We start from the raw sequence: 10,764 nt of genomic DNA, 5'->3' as shown, positions 1-10,764 counted from the left end.
AAAATAAATGAATGTATCTGAAAACAGTTGGAGAACTTTCCTTTTAACTGGGACCTACAGATGAATGCAGTGAGTAAGATAATGAAGAGTGGGAAGGAGAAGGACCCACCCATGTCGTTTTGTTCATATTGGAAAAAGAGGTTCCCATCAAACCAATTAAGAAGACAATGACAAATATTAAATCCATTTACCATTCTTCAAGTTCCAACCTCCTCCAACTCCCTAAAAGGCCAAACTATATGTCAAAAAGTCAAGGATAATATATATATAAAGACCACAACCTCAGAGAAAACAAGGACAAGTTAAAAGAATCTCAAATACTACTTTGAAGAGCATAAAGTTAAACTGAGGCCATGGCCTTGGTAGTAGAGAGAGCTATGGTTTTGTTGATGGTGATGGCAGTGGCATATGGAGCTGTCTACAAGGTTGGGGACTCTGCTGGTTGGACTACCCTTGGCAACATAGACTACAGAAAGTGGTCTGCTCCCAAGAACTTCCAAATTGGTGACACTATCAGTAAGTCTTTAATTACTCTTAATTGAAATCCAGTAATATAATATGTTTATAAAATCATATGTTTATTTTTGTTCATTATTGTCAAACACTTATATTAACGTTTGGAATTGTTCTGGAAAAAATGGAGGTGTCCTTTCCATAGTTCTGCTCCATCTTTTTAGAATTAGAACAAGACAAACAAAACAATCTTTACACTATTTGGTATAAGAATGTCATAATTCTTGTATTTTCTTGCTTTACATCCATGGTGACCCTTTCTGTTTTCTAGTCTTGCTACTCTGTAGAGTCTATATTCTATAATTATATCATAAGTTTAGGGGAGGGCCCCTACATTGGACTCTTATTTTTCACTCAACCAAACCAAGCAATAATGTTTTCTTTTTCTTATTCTTATGGCTTTTGTTATTTTAATAGCAAATTAGACTTGAGTTTTCATGATGATGTAGCATGACCCTACACACACCACTTTCAATTCCATCAAATTTTTTGTTCTTTGCTGTTCTGCACTAGCTTTATTGGATAGGATGAAATGAAAGGAAAAAGAACAGCAATGAATTCTTGAACGCACTGCTCAAAATCATTATAGCCACATAAAAAGCAAAAGAATTAAAGAACCAAAAGATTGATTGATTTTTTTTTTTTTTTTTTTTTTAAGCAACATTCACAACTGGCAATGACACTATTAAGATAACCAATTATGGTCACCACTTCTTCTTCTGTGGAGTCCCTGGTCACTGCCAAGCAGGCCAGAAGGTTGATATTAACGTGCTCAGGGTCTCCGCGGGTGCGCCTGAACCCTCAGCTTTGGCCTCCCCTGCAGTCTCTACCGGTGGTAGTGTACCAGCACCTTCCCCTAGCAATGCTGATGCCCCATTCATTGCTCTAAAGGGACCATTTGGAATCATCACGGGTTTGGGCATGGCACTCTTTGCACTTGCTTAACAAGGAATAGTGTTCTTTAGCTTTGGATTGTGGGACTTTTTGGAGTCTCTATAATTCCTTTGCCTAGATCCTAGGCACGTTTATACCTTTTTGAATGACAATGAAAATATATATAGTAGCTAATTAGCCATGTTAAATACAATGTATTTTCCCTTTACATGTAGCTTGAAATAAACAAAGGTATTGTGAACATCTGAAGTTTCTCCCTTATAACACAAGTACACAACTTTTTATCTCACTTGCTTTATAGTCATTTCAAACGTGCTAGTGATTAGTGAACGTTAGAAATAAAAAAAGGATCTCTAGTTATCCAAATCAATACAATTCTCTAACTCCTTTACCACCAGAAAAAATAAAAAATAAAAACCCACAACAATACTATTCTCTTATTTGTACCTTTAACTAACCAATATCATCACTCTGGTCATAATCTACTAGTACTTTTAGGATCAAAATAACAATAATTAAGCCAGAAGTCTATCTTGATGATAAGTGGTGATGAACCACCGAATAAAGGAGACATCTTATGTTACCCAAAAACCAAAGAAAGAATGCATCTTATTGTAATTGTAAGAAATAATAATATACTATTCAAAAATCTAAAAGATAGAGAAGAATATGAACAAATCATGAGACAATACAACACAGTAAAAACATGCAGGAACTTTCCAGTTAGGCCAATGTTTCCAGTTTGCGGATAGGGAAGGAGATCCTCAATTTCACAATGGCTTTTGAGTAGGATCGTTTCTTGAAAGCTCATCGTACATATCAGATATTGCTTTGCCAAAGTATTCCCTAGCTTGAGGCCTCTTAACCTGAAAAGTAAAATGCACGTACACAGAACATGATTTCATTGCCACTTAACAGGTGAATCTCACACACTTGAAAGGATGAGGACTCTATGCTTACCTTGAATGTTGGTGTCAGAAGACCATTTTCTATCGTAAATGGTTCAGGCACCAAAGTTAGAGCTTTTACAAATTCAAAACCTCTAAGCTGCATAGCATCAAATAAGATACAGAAAACTAATTACTACTGAAACTGAGGTGACTTGAACTTGAAAACATTAAGTGAATAACTTATACTTACCTGAGCCTCTCGTCCAACAGCATCCATATCAGCCAAGACAGCAGCCTTTGTTCGGGGATCATTGCAAAGTTGTGCTAGATCATTATGCTGCATCCATGCACAGAAAATAGGGATTATAAGTTACTTATTGGAACACACTGCTTTCAAAAATCAGCACCATCCCCTTAAAGGAAAAATAAAATAAAAGGAATAAATTTTGATGAACCTCCCTTGAAATTTGATATAAATACAGGATGTTGCTTTAAGTCAAAACATATTTTAAACATACCGTGTTTAACCTATACAACTTATAAATCTTTTATCAAAACTAAAAGGAGTTCTATTTAACTTTATCGAGATAAACATACAACAACCATTTTACAAATAATTAAAAAGAAAGAAAGAAGCGCATGTGCATAAAAATAGGTACAAACACCACGAAAAAGAGGCCATTTGTTACTTAAAAGTTAAAACAAATTCGGCTCCATGTCTATATGACTATATCCCTAGATCAATCAAATGATGCTAAAGTCCCCTGTCATAAATCATATTTACATTTAAACCTTATGTTTAAATCTCTTTTTAACAATGTCTACAAAATAGAGAATCAACTTCTTCTCTAGGCAGTTAAGGACTTTAGGTTACACCTATGAGCCAAAGGATTTGATCTGATAGTTAACAACTAAACTACCTGAATGCCTTCTGAAGCAGCCCATGCTTTCATGGCGTCTGGATCCACCGCAACAATAGCGACCAAGGAAGCATTGAAGCTATCACCTATGAAACGAAACGAAGTATCAGCATGCTAGACAGGGATCAAAGTAGAGAGACAGAGAAAATTAAACACAATAATATCATATTTCCTTACCATATACAAAGCATTGCCCAACAAACTTGCATTTGACATATACATTTTCGATTTTCTCAGGAGCAATGTACTCGCCTTGTGCCAACTTAAAGATATTCTTCTTCCTATAATGAAAACGAAAATCTTGATTTATATGCTCGACAAATTCAGTGAAAGGGATACGAAGAAATTCAGGAGTAAAATAGATCTTTCTGGATAAGACACTAGGGAGTTCTTGTATAACTTCTCACTACTATTGTTGTGGTTTTTTTTTTTTTTTGGGGGGGGGGGGGGCTGAAAATAAGTGAATAGCTGACGCCTCTTAAGAAAACATGACACAGTATTCAGGTAAGATTGCCCACCCTGGATTTCATTGAATGATGACAAAGAAAAAAGCTATTACCTACACTTAAACAACAAGGCACAGAAAATAGAATCTCCTGTTTGTATATTACATGTAGCTAAGAAGTAGACAGGAAGATAAGAAGTAATATATGCTTTAGCTCATTTGTCTGAAGTCCAATATATAAAAGTTAAATGGAAGTAATGCTAAGTTAGAAGTCTTGCAAAAATGGCATTCAATGAACAGAGCACCTGAAGAAGATACTAAGGTTCACCTTAAAATGCATTGATAGTCTACTCAATGAACACAGCAGACGTGCAGCCCAACGGGATTAGTATCACTTCATTGATGGACAGTACTTTAAGAAGCCATGCTTTGAACTAAAACATATGAAATATAATTAGGATGGTACTATCTCACCTATCAATAATTTTGAGACGACCACCAGGTAACCACATTCCAATATCTCCTGTATGCAACCATCCTTCTTCATCAATCACTTCTCTCCTGCTCAATTTAATCAAAATTCAGGAAAATTTTAAACGAACAAGGTAAATCTCATAAAAGATATAAAAATCTCATTGAAAATATTAAAAGAAATCACAGAACAAGCAAGGTGGTTACGTCTGAACTTCATCTTTGTAATAACCTTGAAAAATAATGGGACCCCTGACACATATTTCACCACGGGGATTGGGCTGATCATCAGATGAATAGTTCATCTCTGGAACATCCACAAGTTTTATCTCTGAAATAGAACGAAACTCTTAGCACTAGAACTCCAAACCCGCAGCCCAAATAAAATTCACTTTTTTACATTCATTTCAGATTAGGCAGGGGCAGGTAGAAAAATTGTTCCAATCCCATATTTTTATTTTTATTTTTTGTATAATTATTGTCAACTTTCACATTTCCTTTAAGGTGATTAATCCAGGTCCTTTGAGTGATAAAGGTAAGAATCCTGAATCCACAAACTGATAAATCAACTTATCTCCCCCACTTTCTATATCTCTAAACTAAAAAATAACTACTAAACTAAACAATAAATATTAAGCTTTGTCCCATTAATTGTTAGTCAGCTACGTATATCAGACCATACCATGGCATCCTGTCACAAGTCATATTTAATTTAAACTATTATCATCTTAAAATAGTTGTCATATATACTCTATCCTGATCTCCCTCTATATTAAGCTATTTGACTACCGTCTATCTGATCAACCTTTCTCCTTAATGGTTTCTTTTATAGTCTTTCTTGAATCATGAATCCAGGGCAGAGAAAGCTATTTGATGTAAAATTCACACCAACTACTTACCACAAGCGGGATTAGCTGAGCCAACATGACCACAAAGGTTGTCATCCAGATCCATACAGCTTATAATACAAGTAGTCTCAGTCATTCCATATCCTTCGGACACTCGAGCACCAAAGCAACTGTGCAGTTCACACGTCATGCAACCAAGAAAAGAATTCAAATCAAATAATAAGAGGACAATCCTTCTTAGCACCTGTGCAAAAACTTACATCTTTAAAAATTCCATGACATCAGGTGATAAGGGTGAGGCACCTGATGTCATCAAACGAACTCGTCCTCCAAGCTTTTCCTTTATCTTGTTGAAAACTAACCTGTCCCAAATGGGAGATGGGCTCTTTCCTGAAAAATATATTTATACACATTATATTACTGAAAATAAGTTTCATTTACAAGGATACTAAAGTTGAAAGAGACACAACTGAAGAGCCCACTCTTCTTGAGAATATGTTTGCGACACTTATATAAACAGGAAATTAATAACGACCATCAACAGAGGAAGACCGAAAAGTACAACTTTGATACAAGTATCAGCAGGATCAATGTTAATGGCACAATAGGGATCGGTTAAGTATTGTAACGAATAGGACAATGCAGCAATATAAATGCGTGTTATGCAGAAGATAGTTCATTGAGAATACAATTTACCATGAATTAGTGCCTGCCTTTTCGCATTGTAGGCAGCATTAAACAGCCTTTCCTTCAGACCACCAGATGTTTTAACAGCAGTCAAAATACTGCAAAAAGAGAAGGGAAAAAAGATTGAATGGCACAATGAAGTTGAACACGGGAAGCTAATATTTTGAAAGGTGTAGTTAAATGTATATTACTTTACCCAGCATATATTCTGTTGTATAGCCGAGGAACACTAACAAATATGGTAGGTTTTAGAGCAGCTATGTCATCTATTAGTTTCATATTATCCTGCATGCAGATGGTAAAACCGAAGTGTCAGTTTCATATGAAAATATTGCAGCATATAGTGAGCCACTGATATCATTATCAAGTTAGACTGCCTACATTACACCCTTTGGATACGACTCTTCTTCGGATCCTACGTTAACGCGGGATACTTATGCACTGGACTGCCCTTTTATACAGTGAAACAGATATAAACAATATAAAACCTACCTTTACACATCATACACGGTTGGTTGTTGGTTTGATAATTTGCATGGGACATTAAGGGATATTAACAAATACAATGCTGTGATGTCTTTAATCCATGTAGCTAACCCTACCTAGTGGGAAAGGCTTTGTTAAGTGTTAAGTGTAAGTGAGGGCTGCTGCATTGAGCTCCTAACTGGTGGGGTGTTGTAAGGGGAGAAGTAAGTGAACTTACTGACAGTGCAAGGAGAGAGTCTATTTCAAAATTTGAACCCTCGACTTCCAAGTCACAAGGAAACAACCTTATTATCATGCCTAAGCTTAAAAACTTACTGATAACCAAGGAAACTATTATAAAATATTGTTATTTGCACATAACTTTTGACAGAGTAATGTGGAATTCCATGAAATGGCAATCATGAAAAATATGTTCGCCTCACAAAAATATATTGTTCCAATACAAAAAAAGTCATTTTTCTTGCTGAATTATTATGTGGACTCCTAACGCTACAGTATTCTATAAGAAATCTTTATTTTTATCACATTTAAAAAGTGAAAGCAAATAGCTATAAGCATCAGACTCATGCAATACAAATCTAAAGCAGCAATTACATAACTCAATCAAAACAAATAGAGAAGTAAGCCATCTCAAAGGAAGAAAGAAGCCTAATTTGTTCAAGGCTACATACCCCCTGGTAGAATCCCACAGCAATACCATAATATACAGTGAAGACCTGGTTAGCTCGTTCATAAATGTGAGCCAAAGGGAGATAAGATATAAAACTGAAAATTGAAAGAATTTCAGGAAAAGACATTAGAATAAAATACCAAAAGAAACAACAACATCAAACAGTGCCTAATAAGTTATAGAGTACCAAAATGAGCTTACGTGTCAGAAGGACCGAAAACTTCATTTGAAGTGCACGTGCTCCCAGCCACACTTGCAATGAAGTTTCCGTGGCTCAAGACAGCACCCTGACCAAAATTTGTTTAGCAGAAACATGCAGCAGCAATGCTTTGTATAGATTCAAAGAGTTATCCGAAAACAATATACCAATATGGAAGCAAACGAGAGTTTCTTTTCAGGAGAAGTTATGTACCTTTGGGGTTCCAGTGGTACCACTTGTATAGCAAATGGTTGCAACATCATTGGGCTTAGGTGGGCAAAAGGGCTGAATATTACTGCTCCCCTATATCCAAATCCACAAACGATTTGGTAACGATATAGTAAATAGCAGGCAGATAAAATCAATCGAAACAGCATTCGCAAAAGAAACTATAATATTGATGCACCCCAATAGATAGAAGGAGCACAGCAGAAGTTTTACTTTCTAACAATGCCAGTGAAGCCTACATGTGGTATAATATGAATGCAATATGTATTGCTCATAAAGTTTACACTATTTGAGAGAAAACTACTAGTTTACCTGAGTAAATAGCTGTGAATATGTAATAACCTTAACTGCGGATGATGAAGGAATTGATGGAATTTGATCATCCATACCTCCAACTACCTGCATACAAACTGAAAATCAGCGAGGATATACTTTGATTTTGAATATTCAGCATGAGCATAAGTCAAATGCAGACGTACCACAATCAGACGTATAGTTGGAATCTCCGATAAGTAGCTCAGCAACTGCAAAGTCAGTTGACATATATAAGAAGGGGTTTTGTATGATAATTTTTACATTGGCATGATAATTTTTACATTTCAGTATCTGATAAATTAAATTTGACAATAAAAACCATTGACAAGATATTGATATGCACTACTATTGAACTTACAATATGACGATAACAGAAGCGATATGCTATATTAAGTATAAGTTGAAGCTCCGATATACTTACTAAATTTAATGTTTGAGGAACACAGAATACAACTTGTACAACAGCATGATGAACGATGTACTTGACAGCATCAGGACCTACAGAGAAAACAATTGCTCGCTATTAAATCTACAAGTTAGGCCAACGTAAATATGAAAGAATGTTCCCTGATAAATAAAAAAACAACATACCTAGAGTATCATATAAAGGAACTGATATGTATGAGTATGCAGAGCAAGCATGATCAACAATGAGCCACTCAGGTCTGTTAATAAAATACAAACCAATGCAGGAGCCCTGCAAATTACCACGCCAACCAATGGTTAAATGATATCATGCGTAAAAATGAACAATGATGGACCACATTTATACAATTCTAGCATTCACCTTCTGGATTCCATAATGTATCAAACCAGAACCTATTGCACTGCGGGCAGCACCCGCTTCACCAAATGTCATCCATTTGTACCTTAAGAGTGTAACAAGAACAGGAATGAGGAGAAGGATGTAAAAGAAATCTTGTGAAGAAATCAAGACAGGTCAGAAAACAGGTAGAAAATTGAGCTGCTTACTCCCCAACTGTTCCATCCACACGGACACGAGTTCCCAGATACTTGTAGTCTCGAAAAACTTCAGTTGCATGCCTATTATTAGAGTTTACCAACATTCATATCAATTTATAAGGCATAAAAAAAAATTCTTACTGAAGTATTGGAGAATTGGCGATTAATATTACTCACCTATATTCTATGATCTATCTTATGGAGCTGAATTAAAAAAAACTTTGGATAAAAAGGAGTAACACTCACACAAAATTATCATGCAGGGTGCCAATTTCAGGATTATCAGGAAATCTGGTCACCAGTTGCAGAGGATGGCGTGCAGATCTACGAAAGAAAATCACAGTAACAATAATATCAGAGAAATGGCCCTAAATTGATGAAACAAAGACAAGAAGACCAAAAAACAGAGGAAGAGGTATACCTATACACGTTCCACTTTCCTGTCTGCAATTTCTCTGGGAGTACAACACTATAACCTTGTTCTGCTCAGAAGTAAACATCATAACTAGTGATATCAATAGCATGCCTGAGCAAGAAAGTAATTGCAAAAAAGTAACGAGGTAACACCAACAAGCCATGCACGTGAAAAGTGGGAGCCTGGAATTCAAATTAATTATAAATATATTATATGCCATTTTATTTTTCGCAAAAGAATGGAAAATGATCAGCAGTTACAAATGTTTTGGTGAAGTTGCAACTAGTGATGTCAATATCACTGACATTACTTTATTAGATTCATCTCTCAATTTAATTTTAGATCCATCTTTGGGAATACAATACAATAAAGAAGTGTTAAGATTCAGAATTCCGAATGCATGACACCTACCTAGGTGATAATTAATTTCAAAGATGCGGAATAGTGGTCCATATTGGGGGAAAAAGAAAAATATAAATTTATAAAAGGTCTCCATTGAATAACAACGATAATTTATCAGTGCACTCGGAAAAAGTGATAGCTGAAACTTTCACACCTTTTCTCTGGGAATAAACTTTCAACTCTCTTGAATTTCTGGATTTCGATTCAAATCTCACAAAGCCTTTTACTACCGACTCTTAATTAAAAAAAAAAAGTGAAAGAACTTTAAACAACACACTTGTTTGATACACTTTCTAAAGTGTAAACAACAGTAAGACATAAATTACAGCGATTAACTCCATTTATTAATCAATTAGTGTTTATTATTTGCTGTCAATGATAATAAAGAAGGACAAATCAGATTCATCCACAACAACAGAAACAAAGTAATATCACATCATTATCCTCATTTTGAGAGAGAGAGAGAGAAACCTAAGGCGAACTCGGCGGCGGTAGGGGAAGGTTGGAGGAGAGCGGAGGGAGAACGGTGAGAGGAGGCGGCGGGGGTGAGGTGGTTGTTGATGGCTTTGATTCGACGTTGCGCAGCAGGTGCTGGATCCATCTTCGTCATCACCACGACGAGCAGTGAGTGAACGACAATGTGCGATTCGCGTTTTGGTGTGAATGATCAAGTGAACGACGATCAGAAGAGATCAAGAGAATATGAGATTAGTATTAATTCAACTTTGAAGAATGAAGCTGCGCGCACATTAAGCTTTTTCCAACTACGTGGCATCTTCCCATAATCATTATTATCATAATCATAATCATGCGTCATCGTTTTCACCTGCATTTAATTACTAAGTATGTGAATCCTCCATAACTATAATAACTATATTATTATTTTTCTTAGCACTTAGAACTATGACCATCATGCATAGTTGAGTTGTCCAAAGACATTATACGACAATTTTCATTGGTGCTTTACTACTTTATTATCATTTAAATTCATTGTAAATTTCTATATTTATTTGTATGAACTTTTACATGCATGTATTTGTAACTAAATTATTTTATACCAATATATCTTGAAAATAAAATGAAAAAGAATTTGACATCGTTTTTAAAGTATCAGAGTTTTTTAATCTTTGGAACACAGGTTTACGGCTGCAAGATTTGACAAACATGAAACTCGTTTACCATTAACGAAACATTCTTTTTGCGAACCTATCCAACTTCTTCTTTTCTTGAAGGAATTAAAATATGACGGGCTACTTACTTAGTTGTTATGTGTGGAAAACGTGGGTTTAATCAATACATGGGCAGAGTTAGATAAAATATTAGAGGAACAAAAAATATTTACATAATAAAATAAAATTAAAATAAAATTTTAAGAGAGATTAAACTAAAATTTACATATAAAAAATTAAAATTAAGGA

General features: G+C 35.2%; 2 protein-coding genes across 3 annotated transcripts; one reads left to right on the top strand and one right to left on the bottom strand.

Moving 5' to 3' along the window:
- LOC107616110 (blue copper protein-like) lies at positions 202 to 1,693 on the top strand. The gene is made up of 2 exons (XM_021112104.1): positions 202 to 528; positions 1,172 to 1,693. Exons 1-2 carry the CDS (start codon positions 354 to 356, stop codon positions 1,456 to 1,458), a joined length of 462 nt encoding a protein of 153 aa, XP_020967763.1. The 5' UTR covers positions 202 to 353; the 3' UTR covers positions 1,459 to 1,693.
- LOC107618827 (long chain acyl-CoA synthetase 6, peroxisomal) lies at positions 1,818 to 10,391 on the bottom strand. 2 transcript variants are annotated; one of them, XM_016320997.2, is made up of 23 exons: positions 9,818 to 10,381; positions 8,951 to 9,011; positions 8,776 to 8,853; positions 8,539 to 8,610; positions 8,354 to 8,435; positions 8,158 to 8,263; positions 7,988 to 8,064; positions 7,731 to 7,775; positions 7,564 to 7,650; positions 7,237 to 7,326; positions 7,026 to 7,111; positions 6,826 to 6,919; positions 5,865 to 5,953; positions 5,678 to 5,766; positions 5,242 to 5,371; positions 5,033 to 5,151; positions 4,341 to 4,464; positions 4,137 to 4,223; positions 3,395 to 3,498; positions 3,218 to 3,303; positions 2,548 to 2,634; positions 2,368 to 2,454; positions 1,818 to 2,273 (listed from the first exon to the last, which is right to left on the bottom strand). In XM_016320997.2, exons 1-23 carry the CDS (start codon positions 9,954 to 9,956, stop codon positions 2,178 to 2,180), a joined length of 2,115 nt encoding a protein of 704 aa, XP_016176483.1. In that variant the 5' UTR covers positions 9,957 to 10,381; the 3' UTR covers positions 1,818 to 2,177. The 2 variants fall into 2 exon arrangements, with proteins under 2 accessions (XP_016176483.1, XP_020966870.1); XM_021111211.1 differs by lacking the exons at positions 1,818 to 2,273; positions 2,368 to 2,454; positions 2,548 to 2,634; positions 3,218 to 3,303; positions 3,395 to 3,498 and adding an exon at positions 3,639 to 4,056 and having other exon boundaries at positions 9,818 to 10,391.

This window comes from Arachis ipaensis, chromosome B09, assembly GCF_000816755.2.
Source record: "Arachis ipaensis cultivar K30076 chromosome B09, Araip1.1, whole genome shotgun sequence".
Lineage (NCBI taxonomy): Eukaryota > Viridiplantae > Streptophyta > Magnoliopsida > Fabales > Fabaceae > Arachis > Arachis ipaensis.
Note: the sequence above shows the minus strand (reverse complement) of the source record. Positions and strands in the feature narration are given on the sequence as shown.